Below are 27863 nucleotides of genomic sequence, written 5' to 3' on the forward strand. Positions count from 1 at the left end.
CGCCGTTAATGGATTATTCTCCGGTGTTCATTCGAGACCTCGCTTTAAAGGGAAAAGCCTTTGATCACCATCGTTTCCCGAACCGGTCTGCTATTGTATCATCCCGGTGATTAGAGCAGCTTATTCAGATTTTAATGCGGCGCTTCTATTATTATTTCGCGCGCGGGATCGCACTTTCGGTGCTGCCGCTATCTCGCCAGCACAAGAAATTCAATTAACCTCCGACCGAACATCTCAAGCCGGATTGCTGCGCGCGTTTGATGGTATACCTTCCTCGGAGCGCTGGAACGGAACGGGTATCTCACCTCGTGGGCTTCGGCGGTTGCGACCGGTGGGCCGTGTAAATATTTGGTTAGGCTTTCGTTCGTCCAATTTGCATCGATTTCGGCGCCAGGAATATATATTTACCCAAAGGTTTTGATTACTTTAGGGATGCGGCCATCGATATCCGGGCTGCGGTTTTCGGTAAGGCGGGCGAAAGGTCCGGACGGAGTCGGGGCCGGGGTAGAATTTGAACTGGCACCTGTTAATGGGGTTATCATTGGAATCTTCGGCAGAGGCGCGTGTTTTGAGGCGGTTTTTAGACGATCTCGGCTTTGATAGGCTTTACTTATCATTATTCCAAGTGGTGATTAACTCAAGGATTTCGAAGATTTTAGACTGCATGCAAGCGAAGGAATTTATAATAAATCCCATTATTTACTTCAGGGATTAGGCGACAAATTGAAAATGTTAAACTTCATAAGAGGCAGATAGCCCAATAAGCCGATTTTAATTAAATCTTGATTAGAAGAGCAGATGACTAAGACAATTTTAATGTCACGCAATGGATGTGTATGATGTAGTGATGAGAATAACAACTCTTTTCTGAAATTTGAATCAGAGTGAATAATCATCACAATGATTCGAATCTTTAAGTGTGATTTAAAGATTTTTGTGATTTAAAATGTGTAAAATGAGCCTCTAGTCGTCAAAGAGATTTTAATTCTTAACAGGGATTCGAATCCCAAAAGAGTGAACGAGTGGGTAAAAAAGTCGCTAGTCGTCATAGAGATTCGAATCCTAACGTGTGATTTGAATCCCATGTAGTGATTCGAATCCCAGTTTGGGAATCACTACATGGGATTCGAATAACAACTTGGGATTCGAATCACAACTTGGGATTCGAATCACAACTTGGGATTCGAATCTCTATGTCGACTATCGATTCTTTTACTAACTCGTTCGCTCTTTTGGGATTCGAATCCCTGTTAAGGATTCAAATCAAAGGGAGTAACAAAAACTATCTTTTAGGATTTAAATCGTTCATTCAATATTAAGATTCAACTCACTCATTCCCACTCAGAGCGCACATCACTAGTACGAAGGAAAGAAACGACAATGCTGGTATTTTTATTTTCCTAAAACGAAGGAAAATATTATATCCTTCCATTCATTCTTTCTTCTTCCATATTTTCCACAGAACGAATCACGAATAAGAAAATTATTGTTGAATAATTATTTTCAAGTTGCAGATAACACTACTTTCAACTCAAAGTTTTCCTCAAGCAGATCCATGCACATGCCCTGTGATTCAGGGAAACAGAACTCGCTGGACACAATTTCTTCCACATCGGCCTCCACCGAAACCAGCGAAACGGCATGAATAATCTCTTTCGCTGCGGCTTATATCAACGTTGCTTTTACCTTCAGCTTCGAATCCTACACTCGTGGACGCAAGATAGCATTAGCGTGCCAACACTTCACCGAAATTCCGTGACGTTCTATGCCCGAGGGTGAGGAAAATGAGCAAAAAGTGCCTGCACTCTTCATCACACGAGGAAAAATCCTACGAGGATGTCGTCCCGCCGGCATTCGTTTTGCCGTTTTGCTTGGGAAAGCTTTATGACTTGCGGGCACGAACTGTGTCCCGTTCCGTGCACTTCGGACGTTCGGTTTCTTCGATCTCTTCGATCGGTGGAGTGTTGCGATTTTCGCCTGGTTTCAACATTTCTTTTTTATCCGATGGCCATTTCCGTTGTCACCGAAGGATGCATCACCTCATTCCGGGGGAATGTTTGCGGCAACGAGTGTTTCAACGAGATGCATCGAATGAAACGTGGTCCACTCGTCGGACCCCGGGTTTCATCGTCTTCTCGACGTTAACTAATGGCCGTTTCGGAAGTCCGTCCGTCCGTTCGTTCGTTCTGTCTGACTCTTCGTTTCACTTCCCTATCTCGTGCTGGAAAAACGCTAATACTGTAGCGCCCACCCTCGGCGTGTCGGCAGGTAACGCAAACGCGTATCGAATTCGAGACGTGCTTTTTGCGTGATATATGATGACAGCATCGAAATCCGATTAAATTACGCCCCGACTTCGTGGGACCGGAGCATCCAGGCCACCGTCTCGGCAAAGGAATCGCTTTATACGTCGGTCACGAAATACGACGGAACGGAAACGGTTCCACCTGAGTGAAGGTTTTTCCAACGCAGCTGCGAAAGTTTGCCGAAATTCCCATACGCATTTCGATGAGGAATGGGAAAAATATTGCGATAACGAAACCGATCAATGTTGAGCTGGCTGGTTTTACGAATTCATGTCGGGATCGAATTTTACGTTGAATGCATTTTTCATTTTCAAAATAAGGTCGAAAAAGAAAGCTTGAACAAACTTTTCATAATAATATTGTTGAATTTACTCATTCTCTGTACTGTTGGACAACAATGTTCACCAGATTCAAGGAAAAATGTATTCTGTGAAAAGTAAAATGAATCCTCGCCAGTGACGCACATTGGACGATGGATAGTTCGGGTCCATTTTAAATGTCTTCACAAATGAAGGGAGTATTAAAAGGTGCTTATGTTGGCTTTTGTCCAACCGTTGTCAGTCACACGAATGGACAGCTTTCAATGGCTGGGCGGAAGAATCCGGTGTCAACCTTCGATCAGACGACCATGTCAACTGTACGAAAAGACCACACTTGTTTGCCACTCCATTGGTAAATCGGATTATTTCATTGTATGTGCTTCAGATTTTCTCCAACAAAGTAATGGTTTGAAACATGAAAGCTTTTATCGGAGTTCTTTATATTTCTTCTCTGAAACAAAAATCGTTTGTTGGGAAAACATCGCTTCTTCCGAGGAGTTTAAAAGTCATTCGATAAACCATTTTACAGGATTGAACGCACTGCTTGTCGAACAAACTTTAAATTGCTTGATAACGGACTAACTGAACTTAACAGTTTAACAACTTTAAACTCCCTCCCCTCTCGACTCGACATTTTACTTTTCTTTTTCCCCCCCGAAACGAGAACCACAAGGACTAGCTTATCAGTTTGCTAACGCTTCTTTGTCTTCTTTTGCCCCATCTCTCCATCGTTCCGCAGGAAGTGCAGGTGCTGAAAGCGCTCGTGCTCGGGGAGGAGGAGCGAGGCCAGAGCCAGTATCAGGTGATGTGCTTCGTGACAAAGTTCCAGAAAGGAGATTTTATCACGGCCGACGCGATGGCAAAACTGCGACAGGTAAGGAATACTCAATTTTCTTCCCTCTCCCTTCTCCACAGCGATAAGCCTCTCCCCCGGGCGGGAAAATTTCCCTCGGGGGGTAAAAACTCGAAGCCGCGGTCCGGTTCGTGGCGGAAAACCTCGTACTCCAAAAGCTGCCAACCATCGTCGTCTCGTGTCATCGCGAAAAACCGTTTGATCGGTGGTTGCGGTGGAAAGTAAGGGAGGCTGTGGCAGGAGAGGCCACCAAGCGGAACGACCTGGTTCTGTCCGCGCACTTTCGGACGGTGAAAGTAACGAAAGTGAAGTACCGAAAGCCCACCGAACGTGTTCGGGAAATACGCCACCGGTCGTGCGTTGATGTTCCTGCCCGCGTAATCCTAGCTTCGTGTCCTCTTGGGTGGAGTAATTTCCTGTAACAATCACTTCCGCTATGGCCAGCAGATGTTTCGATAGAGTTTGTTGTTCAGGTGTGTTGAATTTGTAGCCTACTGTCAATCCCAAACCGAGGTTTTTGCTGCTGGGTTTTCCTCGAAACAATCCTTCGACTGGCTTACTGAGATTTGATTTTTTTTCGTAGCACTTGTATTTGTTTTCGGAGAATCTTCGGAACATGATTGGATTGTATTTTCAGAACATATAGGCATACATAACGCAATTGCCATTCGAGTTAAACCATTTTAGTAAAAGGAAAATTTATGAAAATTCTCAATAATTCTTTCACGCATACTCCAGATTCGAAGGGATACGAACAGTTCACAATCATCTGGCAATTGCTTGTGTTCGTGCCTGCCACCTTCCCTAGCATCTTTTCGGCCATCTTTGATGTACACACGTACGGCACATATTTCTCAGCGTAAGAATGTTAAACGTTTGGCGATGGCTAAATTAAATTCTTCACCCCGACCGAGCTTTCGCAGGGCGGATAAAATGTGTACCGCGTTCGGGAAGGAAACGGAAGAAAAAAAAAAGTGTTGTCTGTGCAACCAACGTTCAAATACTTCGACAAAGTCAACCGATGGTGTTGCAGGATAAGGGAGATGGAAGAAAAAGACGCAAATGGAGTAGACAAAGCTGGCAATGAAGGCGATGAAAAACATCGCGAAAAGAAAGTTGCCTGCCATCATCATCTTTCTGGTGAGCTTCCGGCCGTTTTTTTTTCGCATCTTAAAGAATCGAAGCGAAGGAAACATTCCTTAGTTTAAGGCGAACGTGTGACTTATTAGAAAAGTTTCTGACGCAAAATGAACTTCCTGGCTTTCGGCTTGGCTGACGTTTGCCTTCCTTCGGTTTGCCTACACTTTGCCGATATTTTATTCCTTGAATTGACGTAGTTTGTTGGCTCGCTTAAGTGATGAAATAGTTTGAAATTACGCCCGGGAAGTTGATAAGTTGAAATGAAATGTGTAATATCTGTCGTATTCTATTAACCTACGTTCCTTGTCATGAGAATGCAAACTATCTCGTTGATGCGCGGAATGAAGAAAAAAGGTTTGTGATGTTCTTGATCGGTGCTTGAAATGAATTTAATGTTTTTATTACGATTTCGACGGAATGATTCCCATTTCTCCACAACCTCCGGTTGAACATACAATCCATTTCCTGACAAAATAGGTCGCTTGCTTGCTTATGAATTTAATTTTCCTCGAATGGATGCTCTCTCTGGAGACGGGAGCGTGGAGAGACAGCTCCGGAATGCTACTTCAGCAATCGGATACATTTTTGCAGCGGGATAAAAAATTCCATTATCCAAAGAGACCGAGTACTCGCAGCAGATTCCGGTACAATTGAATATAATTTATTCTGTTTCAGCTCTCTGGTCACGTGTCTTCCGCACTCCGCACTCGGCCATCGACCACCGTCGCCCGCGCTTCGGGTTTTCATTTATCCACCATCGTGACTCGCTTCTGGTTTTGTTTTAAGCTCAAACCCCCTCATCCATTCCGTTTCATAACTCTCCCGGTTCGTTTCTTCCGCAGAAAAATCCCAGCACGATCCGGACGCCCGAGGAGGACCGAGGGAGGGAAAACTACACGATGACCGGGTGGATACTGCTGGACCGTGCCACGCCAATTTCCCGTCACGTGGCGCCGCTCTGTGCGGAAGCGCAGGAGTCGACGTACGTGCGAGACGTCGACCTGAAGGCTTGGGCCGAACTGCCAGGTAAGGGAAGCAGGGGAATGCTAAACTTTTGCCCGAAGAAACGGGAAAAAATGAGGAAAATGTATCCGGCCGCCTCGAGGACAATGTCTAACTGGGGCGCTTAGCTTTTGCGACAGAAAGGATTTTCCAATGGATCGGAAAAATATCACCCATTCTAAATGAGCGAAAAACTCGACCCGATACCGACTAAGCCTCGGGCCAGACGAGCGGGATTATTATGGCTGTTTTCCTGGCCAAGATAATTAAGATAATAGTTGGCAACCCGTCGTCTCCACCGGGAGTTGACGATAGCATCCTCCGGAGCGTCCGGATTCGATGACAAATGCAACGCTTGAGCTCGCTTTTCACCAGCGTTACACGCCTGGCGTTCGGGAAAATCGTTACGCCCGGCGGCAGCAAACGGTTCGCAATAATAATATACTCGTTATCCTAACGAATGTTTTCCTGAACCGCCACCCTTGCCTACCTTCAACACCACTCACACCGGCGCCACAACTCGTAATCGATACAACTATTGTCCGGGCTGGCGATAGAGAGACTCAGCGCGCCATCAAATTTCCCCCGAGGATACGTAGAGGAAAACCCGGAGCACCCGGTTGTCGTCTGCGTTGCCGATGAAAATCACAAACTGGAAATATTTAAATTGGAATTTTATTTAGTTCCCAATGAAAACTCCCCCAACCCAGTGCCGGAAAGGACGGTCGCCGGTGGAGCTGGAGAAAAACAAAATAGCGAAGCAAAGGAAAAAAAAACGATGGGAAAAACCAAAACCAGCTCCCTTGCAGAAACGTGCCGCCCGTGCCGGTGGCGGTGGTCCGGGCTCGGAAAACGCTATTATCCTTCTACGTGGATAACCCCTTTTTACAACGATTTACAACCACTCACTCCGACAATCCGCTCCGTTCCGGGTTTTCGGACGCCAGTTTTCCATTTGTGCGAGGCTTTCCGCTCGAAAGATCAGCTCCGGCGGGCGCCTTTTTCCCTTTGGCACGGTTTCGGGTTAAGTTGATTTAAGGAAAGTTTTTATTTTCCTTTCCCCGTTTCCACCCGCCCTGCGCGCTCATCTTCCGCCGTTTTAACCCCGCCTTTTCGAACGGCAAGTTTTGGGGTTTGTCTAGCATTTATTTTGTCATTACCAGACGATCCAACCGGCAGCCGGTCAGCACGGGTGATCTTGGCCGCCCCTCTCCCGGAAAAGCCCCGAGAATGTGGGCGAACGAGGCCGACTTTACGCCTCGGTTGACCCTTCTTCACCCGAAGGTAATTACCGGAGCGAACCGGGCCGAAGTGCGCGCTTGGTCAGTGAATTATCTACGACCGCAAGGAGGAGAAAGTGGGCTTATTTTGCAAATTTGCCTCCATTCGAGTGCGAAAGGGTCCTTAACAAACCCGTCCCGTGCCGTAATGGGTTGGTTGGTCGAAGGAAATGGTGCTGCGAAAAGCGAAAAGCTTAAGATGTTCCTGGGACGATCCGGGAAAACGACAGCTCTGTCGTTGTAAGTCCGTTTTACTCTGGTACCAGTTTATAAATAATCCTTTTGGTGGTTCCACTTCACGCTACTTGCCCGTTCCACATCGATTTTCTATGGTGTTTCCCCCCTTTAAACTGTTTAGATGTATTTTAACGTTCCCGAATTATCATTTGTGTGTTCTTCACACTTACGTAGTAAATGTGTTGTTCCATTTGATTTTAATTAAACCAAACACTTTGAAATTAATATTTCTATTTACCGCTCCACACTTTCACTTCGATTATTTCCAATGAAATTTAACTCGCATTGCAATCAGTTATTGGCATTTTCATCTTTATTCTTTTGATGTCATCAAATCAATCACATTGTTTAACCATCTGTTGAATTTGTTTACACATTCTTCGAAAATAAATTGGCGGAACAGTATGTTTGCCTGGCGCATTTTATGTTTTATTGTACTTCCACATAAAAATTCATCGAATCAAATCGTTCAACCCCCCTGGCGCTACCATGACGTCCACCGTGGGTTGGTTGTTCGCCGTTGTCCCGTTGTTGTCTGTATTCAAACAGCGTTTCCACTGCTCGAACCATCGCCAACACCGGTTGCATACGGCAACGATCCGGGCGGGATACTCGTAATTCCCGGTGCTTATCACGTTGCACCCGGCTGAAGGATTATTGGCATTCCGTTCTCCGTTTGCCGGGGAGGAACAGAAGATTGTGCACTGTTTGAACGGGCAGTCGTGGGGAAAAGTCCATAAATTCTTCAGACTGCATCATCTGCCCGAGCTACCGACTCGGCGTTAGTGGCCGGTTGCACATGGAGCAATCGACCCGTCACGGACGGGTTGATACAAGGGACATCTTTATTGTCTCTCCTTTCCGGAGGAAAGTTTAACATTCATGCTAAGTGAATACGACATGCCCGAGAGGGGGGAGGTTTGTTCGTTATGCATTTTTTATCGTTCACTTTTGTAGTTTGTTCGATTTCTTACCATGTTTGCAACAAAGGATGCACCGAACGTTTGTTGACCGGGAAAATTGTCATACCACTACTTGAATATTTTATTTTATTTCATCTCTATCTCCTTCGATGTTCGATGAATCTTTCCGAAGCTAAATTGCAAATCTCCCGAAATGAGGATGAATGTAATTGCGCGATGGATTAGCCTAACGATAAGCTCCCAAATTCGAACCAACCCCAATGCAAAACAATTTCAAATACGAATGGTGTGGTGCGTTTATTTTCGGATCTATCCTCCCGAACCGGGTCCGACATTTCATTGGCATAATCCGGTGAATCTAGTGGTGCCATTTTCCATCCACCGCACCAAACTCTCTCTCTCTCTTTCGGCAAAAGCGGATCGGATATTGAGTCTGGGAGCAAGTTTAAAAAAATAACAATCTCCCCGTGAATGGACGTGTCCGTTTGACTGTGACGTACGGTCCTTGCTCCTGCCGGGGCGGAATTTTTGGTTCCGAACCAGTCTGCAGTCTGGAGTCCGCAACGACTCAATGCTGGGGATACATTTCGAATTTCCGTTTATCATATTTTATGAGCATTTCCAGGGTTGCTTTTTCCGGCAAAGTATATTTCACGCCGGCACGGTGGGATAACGATATCGAATTGTTGGGTCAAATAGTTTTGTTCTATTTAGTTGCATGGTCTTTAATACCGTTAACTCCATGAGAAAAATTGAAAGCGTGGATTTGTGGAAAAATAAACAGAATGCGAATGCGATTAATAATGTGTGCGTAGCTTCGTGTTTAAGCTTAGAAATAAATTTCATTTATGTTGGGAATATTAAAAGACACTATAAACCCACGATCATTGTGGAAAATGCACCGATGTTCAATACCAAACACGAATAATCCTTTGCGCCATTTCTCGCCAAAGTGAAGCCCGTTTGCGAAACACTTCCGGTGCCGCCGGGCTTTAGTCTGTTCGGTTTTGTGCCACGGCAACGAAACATCAAAGCACGCGTGGAAAACCGTTAGATCTCTCCAAATCCGTACACATACACATAATTTTCCCGGAGAACAAACGAACGCATGCGGCATCATTAATGCTTCCCTCCTATTGATCGAACGTTCGATCGATCGATCGCAAGGAAGGAGGCTACGAGGCCAAACCTATGCCACCCCCTAACCTCGCACCCAACCACATCACACCACGTGTTCCCCCCCCCCCCATCCACTCCCTCCCCGTTCCAGTCGAAAAACCGAATTTAAAAGGTAATAATTTATTTATTTTATGCCCACAGTTTATGAAATTTATTGATTCCATGTATCGTCCTTTTATTGCCGTTGTCCGGACGCTTTCTCTTTCTCTATTGCTTCCCCCTTCCGTCGCATCCCCACCGCACTCTCCCCTCCCCAGGCAGTATTGGTTTTTGAACCTCGTGTGCAATTTCCTGTTGCCTCACACGAGCATACATTTGTGTCCCGCAACCGTCCGCATGTACGTCCACTTTTTATTTCTTCCGTCCCATTTTGTCGGTATTTAAAGAAAGGATTCTGCTTCGTTCCGGCGCCTCCGGGAGTGGTTCGGTGCTGCTGCTGCTTCTTGTCGCCTTCTAGGCCGCAGGCGAACGAACGAAATAACTTTTATTTCACAGCTTATTCTCCGTTTCGATCCGTTCCTTACTCTGCATTAAGTTTTAACCTCCTGCTCCTAACGCCGGATCGGGAAGGAGTGGGAAAATGATGTTATGTATTCCTGTGGATGGGCTATTCTGGGCAAAGTACCAAACGGCCGGACCGTCGGAAGCATCACATACTCACACACATAGATTATGCTCACATAAACTAAGCATCCCGACGCCCTCCGGGGAAGGAAAAGCTCCACTCGAATGGAGAAAATAATAAAACTGATATCGAATTAGTACGTTCGTGCTCCGGTTTTCTGCTGCAGCACCAAATGTCAATCGTCATCGTTTTTCCGGTTTGTTTTTTCTCTTCTTTGCTACATACACACGTGTTAGCAACGCCCCTGGATGACGAAGCAATGCCTTGGAAACCACCGGACGAACGTACCTATCGCCTTAGGAACCTCTTCCGGTTCCGCCTTGGTTTCATGTTTTTCTTTCCAATCCAATCTCGATGGCGAATGGCGAAAATCCTAAACACAATTTACGAACTCCTCACGAACAAAATTTGGTGGAAGGCGCACAATTCGGGACGAAAATGAACCGGTTCCGGTGCGAGTGATCTTTCGGGTTTGCGTTTCCGCGGGGCGCCTAGCGAGAAATTGCTCGTTCACAAGCTGATTGACAATTGTTGCTCACGGCAAGAAGGATGTATTTCTGCCCGAGAACCTTTGAGCGCACACGCTTTCGCCATTCTAATGGAGATTGGAGTTTTTCCATCTCTATTATTCGGTAGGGAGGTTTTCTTTCCCTCGCCGTGATGGAAAACATCCCGTCACGACGGTGGGAAAAAAATGTGTGTACTGTGTAAATTTGTCTACAATAAATCATAATGACAGCTCATCAGGCATGATTGATTGCATTTTTCACATACCCCCACCTGATGGGGTGAAATAAAGAGTTTTCCATTTTATCTAGGGAAAGGCTCAGTCAGTGCTTGGTTTGTTTATGTTTATCGGTTTGAGGGAAATTTTGGTTTAATGTCGTGGTTTACTATTCGAAAATTTAAATTTTCTTTTTCTAAAAAGGTCGCTTTTCAACTTTTCTGAAATTCTCACTCTCTCTCCTAACTCTTTTTATCAAGAGGTTTAAATTTAACCGAATGTTTAATACACCGCCCTTTAAAAACCCAACATTGGGAAGGAGGAAAATCCGGTCCATTATTTACACTTCCACGTCGAAACCCATTAAATGGTTTACGTTCTTCGTTCGAACGGGTTTTCCATCGAAAGACTGACGTACATCAGGATGTCGGACCAACATGACCAACGTCGAAAGTTCACCCTTGCCACAAGGCACACCCAGAGAAACCAAACACATCGCTCGGGTAGCTTTTCCAGCCAGGCACAGGACATTACTTTCTCCCGCCGTCCGGGAAATCCTCGGGTCGTTAATGGGCAGCGCGTGGGAAATGGTTCCGCTATCGATTTCCAATCCCGGTTCCATAATTGATTAGCTCGAAAATGGCGGGTCAAGCTCGGTTTCTTCACACGGTTGCGCCAGCAAACACCCATTACTGGCCCCCGGTCGTTCGTGCTCGGTGGGAATCAGCCATGGAAAATCGTCCCACGCACGCACACACACACACACACACCGAGCCTCGGCACGTAATGGAGATTTATACAATGGCGTTCCTTCACGACCAAAGTTGGCGCAAAGGCAGGGAAATCCGTGTACAGACTGGTGTCGCTCGTGAACCTCGCCAGAATCCTCGCAGACTGACATAAATAATTCAGCGCTGAGAAACTGACAGCTGCCCGTCGACGCCCGACCCAACCCCCCCTCCCCCACGCAGGTTCTCGCATGTACAAGACTAATCCCGGACCGAAAACAACCGCCCCTCTATCGATTGAGTGATGTCCGCCGATTCGCACACGGCGGCCAAGAGGTGTATAATGAGATGTAAGCCTCATTTTCCGGGCTAGGTATTGCGTTTCGCGCCGAGCGCCGGCTGCCACAACTTGGAGGCGAATTTAATGAAGCCATTTTCGGGTGTCTTAGTCTCGGGTTCCAGGTCGGCGTCAGCTGCACTTAGTTGGGAGGATCCATTTTCCGTATGTTAGCGTTCCGCCTATTATGCAGAAGCCGAATGTCTACCGAGGATGTCTACAGTGGGTTCGATTACTAACCAGAACCGGAAGCTCACAAAATGTCTAGAGAACCTAAGCGAAACGAAACATTTAAAGCTAAAATGATTAACTGTCAAACGCTTCCTAACCTCACTTTTAAATGCCGTTTCTATGGCAACGCCGAATGGTTCATAAGCGTAACTTTGTTTAGCACTAAATATCCCGAGTTGGTTAATTATTTAGTTGAACTTTTGAAATTTTAAAAACCTTTTTGTTTAACTGTTCTGTTGCGTTTGTGAAATGTTTTAAGTTTTCGACATTCAGAGATGCCTGATTAAATATATTCTAATGCGTTAGAGCTCAATTGAAGCCAAATTAGAGAATTAGGCTGTTACCATGGTGAACAACGTAGCGTATAGTGTATGAATAAATAGTGTTTATAAAATTTCAGTACCGTCCAACTAGAATGGTTGAAAATTACCAAACGATGCAAGTTTCCACCAATTCTTTTCACCTTCAGATAAATAAAAAGTTGAGTTCTTCTGATGGTTTCGAAATGAGATTAGTTTCCTAATTTCTCACAAGTAATTCCGCCAACAATCACTCACTTAGGTCTAAGGTCCAGCACACGGGAGTAGTTGGAAATGAAGTGTCCTTTCGTGTTGTCTTCACTTCCCGCCCCTCCCGTGCTCAGGCAACGGTTTAATGAAGATGGATACTGATTAAACCCGCACCGAACGGATGCGAGCGTCGTCTTGGAGGGGTCTCTGCATCGTAGTTCCGTGCGCCCAACCAACCGTGGACCTGGGAGGGATTTCCGCAGTCGTTAAATTAGGAAGCGCGCGGATCCAGATCCGATGTTTCGTGGATAATTTTCCCCCTGCAGAAGCGCGTTACATTGTACCGGTCCGATGCTGTGTTGTGAGGACCATTACCCCTGGAGGGGATCAATTTCGAGGTGGTAACAACACCCCGTCAGCTCGGCCAAGCAAGAGCAAGAACACGCCACCGATTGTCCGTTCCATTTTCAATTACTACACCAGTGTTTCCATTCCTCTTTCTCATCCCGCCCGCATCGCAGGTTCATCAATTTCGATCCTGGAGTCCGCGGTGAAGCTGTTCCCGTCGGCCAACACCGTCACCGAGCCGTCGCGCTGCAGCGAAGTCAGCGCCATCTGGGCGCCGTGCGTCTGCACGCTCGAGCTGTGCATCGGTTGGTACCCGTGCGGCCTGAAGTACTGCAAGGGGCGGCCGGAGAGCGCGCTGCAGAATGGGGCGGCCGGTGGAAGCTACCGGTGCGGGATCAAGACGTGCCGCAAGTGCCACCAGTACTCGTACTACGTCCGCGAGAAGCAGCAGTGCCTGTGGGACGAATGACCGAAAATGGGCCACCGCACCGCACTGCCACCAGCACCATCACCAACGCAACTAGCCGCCACGACGATCGATTACGATAATCGCCACCAATATCGGGACCATCGGATGCAACAGAACCAACCCACGGCCTACAGCTACACGACCAGTCTGCTGGAAATGCTCCTCCTCTCGACGATGCTATCGCCGGTGGCCGGCGCTCTGTGGACCAGCGAGACCCGGTTCAGTTCCGCCATCCTGTTTTCCACACCGCCATCAACCATTAGCAACATCAGCAGCGTCTCCCTTACAGCCCACCGTCGAGTGCAGTCTCCGGTCGATGTCAACGTCGATGCAACCGGGAACCGGTGGAGCGTAAAACACAAATCTCTACCACCCCCACCACCACCACCGTCATCAACAGCGTCCCGCCGCTCTGCCGTCGACGGTGAACCCAAAACAATCGGTAAATTTAATTTCACTTCACGAACGGCACCAACACCGAGGCGGACACATCGAATCACATCGTTGTCCTCGTCGTCGTCGCCGTCGTCGTTTACTGCAGGCGCCCGGCTCGAGGGTCACTTGCCGTTTAATGAAATTATTTTATAGCACAAATAGGTTTAATGAGTTGGACGGCTGGCCGGTGTCGGTGGTTTCTCGCCACTGGGAATGGAAAAACGGAACGCACTTTTTTTTACATTCATCCCTGTTTCACAACTAATTATGCACACCACGCACACACACATCCGCGGACCACCGGATTTCGGACAGCAGAGGTGTCAAGCGATAGTGGGGGCAAGTGGAAACTTGACCGGGGGTTCCCACACCCGTCGGGAAAATGTTTCGACCGGCTTCGTCGAACAGCACAAATAGGATAAAGGCCGGATCGGCGCTTTAGTTCTTCGAGCAAAAGGTAAATCGAATCGAAGGCGAAATCGAGGGGCAGGAAGAAGAAAGTCGGGAGGAAAACCTACCTGGCACCTTTGGACGGAAGATTTGCCACATGAAAGGAAGCCCGAAGTGCACAGCAAAAAGAGAAAAAAAGGTAAAAACAACAACATTAAAACACTCAAACGAAATGGAATGGACGGAACCATAAAGAAACCCATAAAGAACTCGAAAGCGAGGAAGGTTTTCCGTACTTCTTTGACGTTCGAGTTGGTTTCGGTGCCCGTTCAGGTTGACTACATTCCTAATGGGTGGGAAGTGGGGGATTTTTTCGGGAGACTTCCCGTTTTTCCCCCGGGAGAAAAATCCCCCGGGAGATTTTCCCGTTTTTTACTTCCGACAAACCATTACTTTCAACATCCCCTCTTCGGTGGTGCTTCTTAAAGCTTTTCCCACCTGGATTGGACGTGGGGAGGGGGGAGCGAGTTCTGGGGCATTAGCTTCGCCACCGATGGAATTATTTCAAACCCCTCCCCCCTCCGCTCCAGTTTCCCCTTCCTCCTAGATTTCATTGCTTTCGTTTCGTTTTTCTTTCATCATTCCCGCGCGCGTTCGCCAAAAGAAAGTTGGAAACGGGGTGTTTCCTTTTATCTACCTGCTCTAATCTCTCTCACTCTCGGTCTCCTCGCGCCGGCAATATTATTTTCCTTAATTGTTTCGTCTGTGTCGTGCGGTGAAAGGTGCGATGGTACGCGCAAGATTGGCCCCGAACTGGAAGAGAAAAAAAAAACGAATGAAACGAACGCACGGTGGAGACGCCCAGTGTTTTACACTCTTGTTTTTTTGTTTCCGGTGCGTTTCGGAACGAGCGTGACCGTGGATGGGGTGGGTGCGAAAATTGAACGAACAAAGGAAATGGAAATCTCAACGGACTCTTAAAGCAAACGGGCCACCAGTGCCCGGGTTCGGCCATTGATAGCTGGGGCGTTGTGGAGGTTTTTTGTTCCCTTCCTCTCTCTCGTGTTCGGTTTGAAACCATCCAATTGTTCCAGTTCGGATGAGGGCAGAAGCATAAAGCATTTTTTTCTTCCCCTTCTTCGTGTCGTGCTGGAATTGGAAACTTTTAATATTTCATTGCACTTCAACCAACCGACGACGAAGTACGCCTCGGTTGGGTTTCTTCCTGTTATTTACAACTCAGAGGAAAGGTTTGCGAATAACACACAGAAATCCCTTGCACCGGATTTGGTTGTTTTGTTTTTTCTCTCTCTCGAGTGTCCCCTCGACGACGAATGTCCAACCACTCGGCAAGCCGTTTGGCGATTCAATTTGAATTTCATAAAAATGTTGATTTGTTTCGTTTACCTCTGTTCTCGGGAGCTTTCAACATTACCCCCTTTCACCCTCGCCCTGCTTAATCCCCGTGTTCCCTCGCGTGGAAACAATTTTAGTATTCATAAATTACCTTTTCTTTCCCCCCTGGCACCGGGTTTTTTTCCTTTTCCGCCTTGACCACTTCATCGCGTCATATTTGGTTTCCGGTGCTCCAGGTTGTTTTCCCAAAGGACCACCGATGTTTGTTTGTTTTTTTTCCGTTGGATGCCATTAGTCTTGCGACAAACTGTGCGACAAGTGGAAGAAACTCATCATGCATTTGAATGCGACACAAAATAGCATAAATCGTGGGAAACGGGACCCTGGAAAAGGGTAAAAGATGAATGAAGTTTTAAAAGTATTATTCCTACTTGAGCCCGTACTGGGACAAAGCAGAAAGGTTACTCGCGTTCTGCAATTGTAATCATAAGTTTCAATATGGCAACAGCAGAGTCCATGTTTATGTTTTATTAAACTCCACGTTCTTTTGGTATTCATATATTTTGATATCATATTTTTCATAAAAGAATAGTTTTCAATAGAATCCTTCTCTTTTTTCACGTTTATCTTTCTTTTCTCGATTCCCGGAGATAAACCAAAACAAGCTCACTGGAACCCATTTCCCAGAACCGAAATTAAATTGGCAACCGGCCGAGAGTCTGGCCTGGTTTTTAAAGGGTAGCTGCATATAATAATATTCATTCTTTGACAACTAGAAAGAGGTTTCGTTGCCCCGTTGTCAGCGAGCACAAAGGAGGAAATCGGACGCGAAAAAATAACAACCGGAAACGGTCGCTCCAGATGGAATCAACCAAAAACGAAAAAGGAGAACCAACTAACCACCGGGGAAAGTGATTTTTCTGCTTTTTCGTTTTTCTTCCCGGTGCCACTTGACACCGGGAAAGGAGGGGGAGAAAGGGGTTCGCGGAAAATGTGTCCATGCGTGCGGGAATGTTGGCCATCGTGGCGCCATCGTGCTGTTTTGTCGGGAAGACAGTGTACTTACCGGGGGCCCCCTTAACCCGGACAAAGAACCAAACAGAGCCACCAAGACACACACACACACACAGACCGGGGTGAAGAAAAGGTGGAAATCAAGCGCCAACCGCTAGAGGCAGGGCCAACTCTCTCTCTCTTTCCTCTCCTCTGGAAGTGTGCCAGCCCCGAAAAAAGGCCCTGGCATCCTTTCGCCAATGTCATCATGCTGCCACATTTAGCCCGCCGGGAGCTTTGTTTGAATACATAATTTGTTTATGCAGCAGAAGCAGCAGCAGCAGCATCGGTGAAGTCGGAAGCCAACCACCGGTGCGATCTTCACCCGGGAGGTTCGGGGCTTCTGGGACTTCTGTAGTAAGTTCATTTCCGGGACGTTCTTGTTTTTCCATGCCGTGTTTTTTTGGCGTTTCTTCCCACCTTCCCACTGAGCCAGTGTCATTTGCTCCAAGCTTCGTAGACACTCTTGGTTCCCGGCTCTTCCCAGACCGATGCCATTGCCTTCCGGAAACGGTTGTTTGTCCTGTGCCTGGCCTTGCCTTCCTTCCTTCCGCTGCTGTGTCCACAAAACACTCCACGAGAAGACACCGACTTCCATTCCATTTCGAGTGATGTGTACCTGCTTATTTGCGGTGCCATTGGTTCCCGCTCGTTTCCCTTCCCCCGGAGCCGCTAGTTTCCACCGTTGTATTTTCCTTTACCCCTCTCCACCGGGCCGTTCGTTTCGGGTTTGCGAGAGAAGTGTTTGCTAATAAAAGATAGCGAACGTAGATAGAAAGAAGCGAGCGGGCAGAGGTAAAAAGACTCCCGGTTCGTTTGCAGGCGGGTGAAAATCAGGCGAGTAATTTTCGCATTTGTAAATACATGTTCGTCCCCCGCTTGTCGCACAAACTCTCGGCGATGCTCCGGGTGCTTGTTCTGGGTAAAAACAGCATGAAGTATGTTTTCTTGCATCTAAAATTCGTGTTTTGTTGTTCGTTTATGCTCTCTTTCCGGGTGGCTTTGCACTTCGCCTGCCTTTCGTTCGTGTGCTTATTTATTCTGCTCGGTTCGACGTCCGTTTGGTCGGCGGGAACGTTGCATAAGTGGGAGATGACGGAGATCCCGACCCGTCTGTACAGATGAAACCAGCGCCATCCGGCACTCTGCGCCGGGCGGTGGAAATGCTATACATAACAATAAATAATAAACAGTAATGGGAACACGGGTGGTGGGGCCGTATGTAAAAGAGAACGAAAGTGAATCCCAGTACTAGTAGAAACCAAGCAAAAGAACATTTAAAAAGAAATCGTAGGGTAACAAAGGACGAAAAGTAAAACGGTGTAAAGTATTTCATGAAAAAAAGAAGTTTATTTTAACCATATTGAAACACTCCACTTCGGATAAGTTGCTCTATCTTTCCTTAGCATCAATTGTATTACTCATAGACACGCATTCGTATTCCTTTTTTAGCCAATTTTAAGCACTTTTTAGTATTTTCACAATTGTTGATAGTCTAAATTTTCAATTACAAAAACAATCAATTCGAGTATTTCTTTGTATATGATATAAATTAGGACAATGTTTGTTGATTTTCACCCCCCTTTTCTTGCCAACCCAGCATTAAGTCTCAGTGCCATCAACTCTCAGTGGATGGGGTGTATAGAATAAAAGACTCAAATTAGCAATCGTAGAAATTCCACTGGGGAGCGAACTATTTGCATAAGCCTAACGACGGACTAACGTTTAGAAACCGAATAGAAAAAAAGCTAAATAGCATTGAAAAAGCGACCGAAAGCAAAACACTCTTCTCGGGTCGAACATCCACCGTTTCCTTCTCTGGATAATTTGGCAGAAAAACAAAAAGTGGTACTAGTGGTAGTAGTAGTAGTAGTAGTAGTGGCAATAGTGCTAGAAGCAGTCATGTACAGAAGCAAAGACAAAACAATAAAAAAAACCCCCCTCCGATCTGCTCGAGCGGTTCGGGGTATGTTCGGAAAAAGAGAAGAAGAAATATAATAGATTCATCAAAAAAAGAAAAAAAAGAAACGTCAACATAATACGTGGCCTTAGCTTTCCTCTGATACTTCCTTCTGTAAAACGTAAGCGACGAAAAGTGTACGACGCAAATCTAGATGTACTTCAAAGCAAGAAAAAGATACGCAAACAGCATTAAACAATACAAACGGTGCAGTGGGAGTTGATTAGACGAACAATATACAGAGAAGAAAAAACACAGAACAGAAAGATAAGGGAAGTTATTTAAAATAGAGTATCGAGAACCCCCAACAGTGTAGTGTGATTGTTATCGAGGTTAAAGAAAAAACTCATTAAAACTAAAACCCAACATGCAAACAATACACATCGAACCGGCCCGACTAGAACTGACAGGAAGCGCGCTTCGGTAAAGTAAAGGGAAAGTAATTAAACCTTGCCATGGGAACAAAAGAAGCTCATCCCTCATTCCCGAAAACGTAAACCACCTGGAAGTTAATACGAACCGACGACCCCGAATGAGGGACGGAAAAGAATGACTCCAGTGTGGGGGGGTGGTGTGTAGTGTGCTTGCCAGGAAAATGTGTGTGCGTAATGCGACCCTTTTTCCGACCCCGAGGTCTCAAAGCCGCGCGAGCACCGTCGGAAGATGTACTACCGACTGTTTATTTTGCGTCAAAGTTGAAGTAAGTAATTTTTCATGTTTCCTCTACACGGTAGACGCTTTCCCAACGCTCGCTCCATCTTACCCTCTGCCTTTCGGGAAGTTTTCCCCTAATGTAACGTAAGTTGCGCCCGCTGCAAACATGAGCTGCCCCGGGTTTGGAAGCTTCCGGAGCTAGGAAATCGTTAAGTTTCCGAGTCTCTCGTAAGTCAATCAAACACGCCCGAGAAGGACGCCGTGCCGCGCTGGCCCATTAGTGAGTTACGGGGTGGGTTGGTGGGCGTTAGTTTCCCAAAGTGTAATTACGCCACGAAGCCCTGGAGCTGGAGCCTGGACGCTCCGGGAAGATCCAAACACACACACACACCCTTGCCGGTTTGCCCCGGCCGACCACTTAAGCGGTTCCATTTTAGTGCACCCTCGTCACCGCGATGAACTTAATGGTTCAAGCTACTCCGTGACCGCTTGTCGGTGTTTGGGCGATTTTCCGCCACGATGGTCAGGCAGTTTTTTTTAATTCTGCCGAACGTTTCTTTATCCACTTCCCCGAATTGATGCATCGTAAACTGCTTGACGTACCTTAATCAAATAAGCCAAACGAATAGGAAGATACACTGCCTGTTTGCGATACAATGTTGGTAAACAATAATTACATTCAGTCTATTCCTTCCTCCACCTGCTTTCTTGTACAAATAACACCCCTCCAACACTATCTCACTCTATCAGCATTCCCTACTGTTTTACAACGAGTCTTTGTGATAAGCTCCATCGTTTGCAAAAAAACAAACTCTCCCTTCTATTCCACACGTTGAAAGCATTTAAAGCATGGTTCGAATAAAACGGAAAACAATTTAAAAAAAAGACATGTAAAACAACAATCCGCACTAAAAATTCCAGTCACCTTTTGGGCGAACCGATCCAGAACCGGTTCGGCAATGAAGGCAAACGCAATCGAAGCTGACGTGAAAACAATACACACAAATCTAGCTTGTAATGTACCCATATATGCAAATATAAAGAGAAAAAAAACGAATGCGACTAAGGAAGCGGGAAATGAATATGAAGAATATATAAATAGAAGTATATATATAGTATATATATTTTGTACGAGACTATAGAAAACGACCGAGAACGCTGGAGGGTGCGGCTTCTTTCCCACGCAGACGAAAAGGGGTGATTTGCAGCGTCAAAGTCATACTAAAACAGAAAAACAATCCTGTGTAATATAACTCTACTAAGATCGAAATATACCTACATTAAAATCGCAATGCCGTAAGGGATTTCATACAGCAATTATTGATGACATAGTGAGTAATGTATCGAGTAAGTTAAAATTATTCCAGTTATGTTATGGGAAACTGATGAATAGGAATTGTTTAGTCGAAAATTGCTTTATCATTTTATTTTTACTATGTTGAGATTCTTAGAACTCAAGAAGTTATTTTGCCAGAAGCGTTTAGAACGTTTGGCGGCATAATTTACAGACAGTATAATGTGCCCTACACTGTTTCCCCTTAAATGAGAAGTCAATTAAGTTTAGACGCACCTCAAATAATTAAGCACAAATTACAAAGCAAACAATAGTGCGCGCTCGGGATGGGAAAAGCCTGGTTACAAAGTGCGTCAACGCAGAAAAGCAAACAACTACCACAGGGTGATTTGTTGGCTTTCTGATGCGCTCATTAGATCGAGCTCGCCTGCAGGCACTTCATGAACACGTGAATGGGAGTGTTTTTGGGGTGGATCGATGAGTACGCTCATTAATTATACGGACTACGGCTTGACAAAAACTGACTCTCGGTGGAGAGAAACCCGCCCCGTCACCGTACCATTCGGATGCCATTGGCGTGGGACGATGAACCAAAGCCATTAAAAATCCCACCGAGCGATCTAACACTACCCAGTCCCTCCCCCCCCCCCGCCTCGATGGATGGGGAAGGCGTGGGAAAAACTCGTGCAACCGTTACAAATTTAATAAGCCCCATCAATAATAAACAAACTTCAATTAACGAACTTTTGAATAAATCACAAACCATTACGTGACGCTCGACTGGCGTTGGGGAGGGGGTTGCGCTTCGAGGGTATGGATGATGTGGAGTGAAGGGAAGGGGGAGGCTTTCCGGTGATGTGGTTTTCCGGATGCTGCTGCCAAAATCCGGTAAATTGAATCGCTTGCAATCGCTCATCGGAAATGTCATCATTTGCACCTCACCTCACAACAGCGGAAGGGCTGGAAGGGTGAAGGGTTTGTGCAAGCAAAGGGCAAAGCTTCGAAGCATCACCAACACTACTGTCAACCTACCCCAGGGCCTACTGTGTTTGGTTGGAACATTGTTTGTCGAAAAGCTTCCGAGTGGTAAGTAGCCTTTTTATTCATTTAATTTATCGACACGTGTTTGTTCTTCGTTATCAGTTGAAATTGACTGAAAAAAGGTAAAAGTAAGTAACTTAACTTAAGCGAAAAATTTAAATAATGTTTATTAATCAACAAAATGGTTTCTGCCGGTATAATTTCAGTGTTTTATTTTTATTTACATTAAATTTCAAAACACTCAAACTTTGTAAGAACGTGAAATTAAAAGAGTAGAGTTTGTCACTATGTTTTTTTAGTTCAAATAAACCAATCACATTTTTCTTCATTCTTTCACAAAAAAATCGTTCATTATTGTTTGCTCTGCGCCAAACATTCGCACGTGCCCCTTTTATTTGCACAACTGCAGAAGAATAAATCGTTGACGGTTGCGAAACATTTCCGATGGCCAGTTTTGCAACTCCACGCGCTCCCATTCGGCCATTCGGTGGCGCATTATCGTGTTTCGCATGTTTGTTTGTTTTTTCATGTTTGGCCTCTCGTGCCCTTTCAAAACAAATGTTTGCCGCAGTTCGCAGCGGTTCCATAAATCTTTCGCACCCGAATTCAATTGCATCGGACCGGAAGTAAAACGAAAACGAATGGTAATAATGTAATGCACTGACAAATAGGAGTACACGTGTGTTGCTTTTCGGTTTTTCTTTTTTTTTTTTGTGGGAAATGATTTGCTTGCGAACGGAATGGCATCATTCTTTAGTCGAATTGAGGAACGAGTGATTATCTTAAAGTATTTAAAATTTAGTATTTAAAGAAGCTTCCAAAGTGTAAATTTCAAACCAACGGAACATGATATAAATGCTTGGTCATATGCCGGATACCAAACGAAACCAAAGTCGTCACCCATGGTTGGATTCGAGCAAGACGAATCTTCCTACCAACCGGACTTCCTCGTCGGGCTTACGATCTTGATCCCGCTCCGTTTTCGAGTTATAATCTTTTCCTGCCCGGAGACGTATTTCTTGAAAATTATGGGAAAACTTCGACCTCGACCACTCGTCCGCCCCCTCGGGTGGGCAGGAAGACCCACAAAAACCACGCCCACAAACCTAAGGCCAAGGAAAAGCCACAAAATGTTGTTGCTAAAACTTCTCTCCCTCTCGGAGTCGGGGTTTTCCCCTCTACGCTCGCTTTAACTTTTGCTTTGCGGAAATCGACACCCAACGACGGGGAAGCATTGTTCTAAAAGTCCGAACGGAAATCGACCTGATCCTGTGATCACACACACACACACACAGACATACAATCCTTACGTGCCAAAAACGGAAACGATGGAACAGATTAGCCTTTAAAACACTGCAAACGTTCGTCCTTCCGTTTTTCGCAGGGACATTTCCTCCCGGACCTCGGGGAAAGACGAGGATAAGTTGTAGTCATAAAATAAAACATAGGTTTTTAATCAGCACACACACACACATAGACACCGGTAGATACCGGAGTTCTTCGAGGTGCTGTCGTGTCGCCTTACTGATGTGAAGTATTTGAGGTCTCAAGCCTTCCGAAAGCTAGTTAGTCGTTGTGGTCGGCGTCCCGGTGCGAACTTTTTCCTCCTCATCCCCCTCTTTCTCCCCTTCATCCTCTCCCTACGTTCATCCATATCGTTGGAGTTAAATTAAATTTTCATCGATCTCGTCGTCCTGGACATCCCGGAGTTCGCTCGCCTTTTGGGAGTGTCGGAGACGATCTGCTTGCAAAACCCGGCTTCGGCGCCTCCAGGTTCAATTCAATCCGGTTGCCACAAGGACCGCAAGGACGCATACCAATTATGTGCACCCACCTCTACCAGCCCGGCTGCCCCGAGGGAAAGCTTTGAAGCATTTTCTTGCGTTTGTGTACACGAAAAGTCACCATGCACCCAAATGGGGATGAGATCCAGGATGAAAAACTTGCCTTCCTGACTTCCTTCGCCCTCGGAACCCGATGCGATACTGCATCGGGGAAGCTTCTAAGCACTTCTTTTAAGCCGTCATGATTTTCCCTACCATGCGGTTGTGCTGGCGCTGGAAAACTCTACGCTTTCAATACCACTCTCCCTCCGAGGTGCAGCTTTCCATACGAGTGTGGTTTTTAACTTGCAAATACGTGGGATTTTCTTATGCCACAGATCTAATCCTTAGCGTATTTTGATTTATATACAGTGGTTTAGCTAGCGAAAGCAACTCCAAAAAATAGCTGTTTAATGTTCTGTTTTCCTTTCCTTCCTTTTTTTGTTCGGTAGTCAGGAAGGAAAAGAAAAATGAAACTACTTATAAATTTGTATTTCACTTTCAATTTGTACCATCACAAATCTATTTCTCAAACTATTTGCAATCGAATTCAACTTCTTTTCTTTCCCATCCGGCCGTGTATTGAAAATCCAATCCGAATCGAAGCAAAACCCTTCGCTTTGAGAAAGGAAGTCCGATCGTCTGCCTTGTCCACCTTGGCTTGACTTTCGCCGGGAAATTCCTCACATGCTAGCGGTAAAGGGGGAGGGGAGGGAAATGGCGGAAGCACACAAAAGCACGAAAGATAGCAGCGATGCACATGGAAAAACCCACCCCGAAGAAACCTATTTCCTATGCAATCGGAAACGCAAAGCAGACATTCTGTAAAGGGCCATAAATAAAAGTTTATTGGTCGTTTCCTAGACCGGCTGGACGCTGGGTGCCCGGAAAAACCACCCCCTGGAACAAGCGGGCCCATTCGACAGATGCTTGGCAGTAGTTTCGTTTCCGGAGGAAAATTCCTCACACAACGCACACATGCACGGCTGCCTAGTGTTCCGCACTGGATGAAGTACGCTGTATCCGGAACGGCGCGCTTCTGTGCCATATAGGGAAAACAGTTTCTCTGGTGCTGAGGGAGGGGGGAAAACACTCCCACACGCCCATACACACCGTTCAGGCACGTCTGGGTTAGCTTTTCCCAGTGCCAGAGCTTCACGCAACACGCCAAAGACCCGGACTCGGACAGTGTTTTTCCCACCATGTTTCCCTTTTTGCAGCTTTTCGCCGCGAATTTTTCAAATAAAAAAATCACACACACACACACACCATGGTGCTGACCGGTTCGTGTTGTCGAGGTTGCTCTGCAGTCTGGCGGTCGGTCCGGTTCTTAGTTGCCGGCTGTTGAAAGCGACCGAACGGAAAGTTGTACAGACAGACTAAAGTTTTGCTTCATAAACTGAAGTGTCGTTATGAAAGTTATCCCTACGGCTTGGCGTGTTCCGCCCGGTTCGAGGGCTGTGTGTGTCTCTTTTTTTCCCTCTTCTGCATTTCGCAAATCGAACCGGTAAGGGGTTCGAGGGAACGGGCAACCCAACGAGTGGTTGGCATTGGCAGGAAAATTGTTGGCCGACGAACCGGAAGGAAACCGGTGGCCAGCCCCCCGACTCGGTCGGTGGCGCTGTTTGGGGTCAACATTTTTCTCTAATTGTTTTGGATTTGTTTTTGTTTCAGCGCAGAGAAAAGCGGGTTGTTGTTGTCCGTTTTCCTACACCGAAATTCGCAACCATTTGTTCACTTGTCGCTTGGTTTGCGGCACAAAACATGCAATTGCAAGGGTTTGTGAAAAAAAACCTAAACAAAGTTTTCCAAGTACTCGACCGAACTCGAATTAGAATATTGAAGGGAGTAATTGACTTAAAGATGGAACTGTTTCTGCGAGTGTCAGTTGCTAATTCGTTCATTTCAAGCGAGAACTGGCTTGTTCTAGATGTACGATTATAATAACAAGAGCATGTTTAACATGTTTAATTTTATTTTGCAGATCCGAACATCTAGTTAACACTAGAATATATTGCTTTGGAATCTTGCCCGAATGTTTTATAGTGGTCTTTATGACCATTCTTTTTAACACGCTGTAACTTTATCATTTTTGAAGATTTTCTTGATCCGTGTTCAGCTACTTTTTAGTATATTTGTTGACTATATTTTTGCGTTTGTTTTTTAAATTTTGGATACACCTTTCCATCTTTCAGCTACATCAGTGTACAGCAGAAAGGATCGACAAACAGTTCAATGCATTGTAAAGTGCCACTTAATTCGATGCGTTTTGGTTTCAAGAAAATTCAAATGAGATAAAATAAAACTCCATAAAGGTATAGCTCATCCACTTTAACAACCTCAAATAAGCGCTCGTTTGGAAAAGCGAATTTCCTTGATTAAAAAAAAGCCCCATTAATGCTATTCAGCCAAAGCCCAACCCGTAACGCAATGAGACTCTTCACCTTTTCAACAAGACCGGCGCTCGTCTCGTTTGCATTTCCTTCTTGACATAAGCACAACACTTTGCAAATTAACCTCTGGTTCGAACGAAAAATTCACCTTTCCGAGACGCATCAAGTGGATGTGTGAAACGTTTTCCTATTCCCACGCGCGTTTGGTGCCCATGAATGATGTGCCCTCCTTCAAACAAACACCACCGAATGCCGTTGAGCTAAGGTCTCTGGACGGAAAGGCGACTGCGATGATCAGCGTGAGCTTGCAAATTGTTGATGAGAGCAGCCAGTTCCTCCCGGGGGCTCAAGCTGCTGTTCAAACATGTAATCATATCGCTATCCACCGAAAGCCACAGCGTTGTGCAATCGATCATTGGAAAATGTTTCGAAAGCCTGATCTGGCCTTTTCGGAAAAAGGCACCGTCTCCTTTCCATAAACGAACATTCAAGAGGGCCTTTATTTGGGCAACAATCACAATTCGCAATTTCAAGTGCTCCGGGAAAACGGGTTTGAATCCGGATGCATCCGGTTCTAGCTCACCCGAGGGGTTTTCCACCAAAATAGGATCCGTGTTTTACCGGAGTGGAAAATCGAGAGCTTTTCGTACAGCTGATGATTATTTAGGTCGGTTGTGGGGTTCTTTTTCCGAACGCGTCTGAAAGGCGAAGCATTCAAATAAAAACTGTCGTACGAGAGCCACCTGACGAGGAAACGGGGGAGTTGCGGCGGTCTTTTCCCAGATGGCCGCAGGATGCAGTGGAAAATTCAGCTCAACCACAAAACACACCCAGGGTGGACGAACTTCACGTGCTTTTTTCCCTCCCAACCCAAACGCTTCCACCATATGTGTGTCATTCGAATGGTTCTTGAGCATTTTCTTTGCCTCGGCTCGGGGTGTCCTTTTCATTACGGGGAAAAACGGCGCCCGATGGTGATGACAGCGTTGCGGTCGGTGTGCGGTCGCTTACTGGCACTTGCGTTTTCTGGCAGCGCGTACTCGTCATCGTCGTACGAATGTCGTTTACCACACGATGCATGTGTCGACCCGCTTTCCACAGTCGGAAAAACCTGGACACACTCGGAAGAGTCCCGATTTTATGGTGACACGCATCGAGACACTCTCGAATGTTCGCGGCGTGAAAATGGAGCGCGTCTGAGCCGGGAAAGCGTGTTTGTCTTTCGGGCAGGCTTAGCAATTCGTGTTGGCGTTAAAGCTGGGATTCGAAATACGAGCGCTTGGTAAATCTCAGCAAAGTCAAGTGACAGCTGGACGAAAGTTCAAAGAAACAAAGTTTTGCTGATCCTTTGGTTCTGGGAAGTGCCGGGAAAATGCTGTTAACAAGCGAGCTGGATTACGTATTCGGAAAAATTCGACACCTTCCCGGAAATAGCGCTTGTTACGTGCTAAAGCGTGTATATTCTTTCGAATGGAAGTGGGTGGAAAAATCCTGGAAAAACGGATATTTAAAATAATACTAGAAATGATTTCAGAGAACATAAATATTATTGAATTTTGAGGGAATTTCCCTTCATTGTTAAATATACCCTTGATATGTTTAACAAGAAATAAAATAGAACGTTGTTGAGAAATATCCCTTATATTTCTATCCAAAGTACATTTCTGATATTCTTATCAGCTTTCATTGTATACAAAACCCTCTTCTACCGTCCTCTAACATACTCCTGACGTGTTTTCCGATGGAAGAAGTCCAAATTAACCGGAAATGGCAGCTGAGTCTTTTCAGTACTCAGACGCGCGTTAATCAACTGCACCGACGGGGAACGGTGTCCGCTTCATTCTTGTCACCCGGTTTTCCCTCCCAACCTCCGACCTCCATCAAGACCTTCATCACTCGGTTTCGGTTTCGGTCGCTCCCTTATCGATGCGTTCCGATCGCCCCCGATCGACTCCCGAGTGGCATTTTCCGACCAATCACTTCACCCACCCCACCACTTTGGAAACGCGCGTTTTAATAAAAGTCATATCCGTTCCGGGTGCGGGTGCGGAGTGTGGCATAAAGCGCCAGCCCGGAAATTGCTCATCTGCCGAGATGGCATTTGATTGAAAAGCCACCACCACCGTCGTCTACCGCTTCATCAGCGTTTTTCCCCGGCACGGGTATGGAAGCGTGAGGTTCCAGGGTTTCAGATGAAAAGGCACAGATGGTTGTCGACAGCCGGGATCAGAAGCAGAAGGGGGACCATTTTCC

General features: G+C 46.0%; 1 protein-coding gene across 1 annotated transcript in view; it reads left to right on the top strand.

Moving 5' to 3' along the window:
• Window positions 1-13211, top strand: part of LOC131265702 (out at first protein) — a 48484-nt gene extending 35273 nt beyond the window's left edge. Inside the window, exons 3-5 of the mRNA XM_058268004.1 lie at window positions 3366-3500; window positions 5462-5645; window positions 12916-13211. Of these exons, the coding sequence (XP_058123987.1) occupies window positions 3366-3500; window positions 5462-5645; window positions 12916-13211 (615 nt within the window). The remainder of the gene's footprint in view (window positions 1-3365; window positions 3501-5461; window positions 5646-12915) is intronic.
• The last annotated feature ends 14652 nt before the right edge of the window (window positions 13212-27863 follow it).

This window comes from Anopheles coustani, chromosome 2 (assembly GCF_943734705.1).
Source record: "Anopheles coustani chromosome 2, idAnoCousDA_361_x.2, whole genome shotgun sequence".
NCBI classification, from domain to species: Eukaryota; Metazoa; Arthropoda; class Insecta; order Diptera; family Culicidae; genus Anopheles; species Anopheles coustani.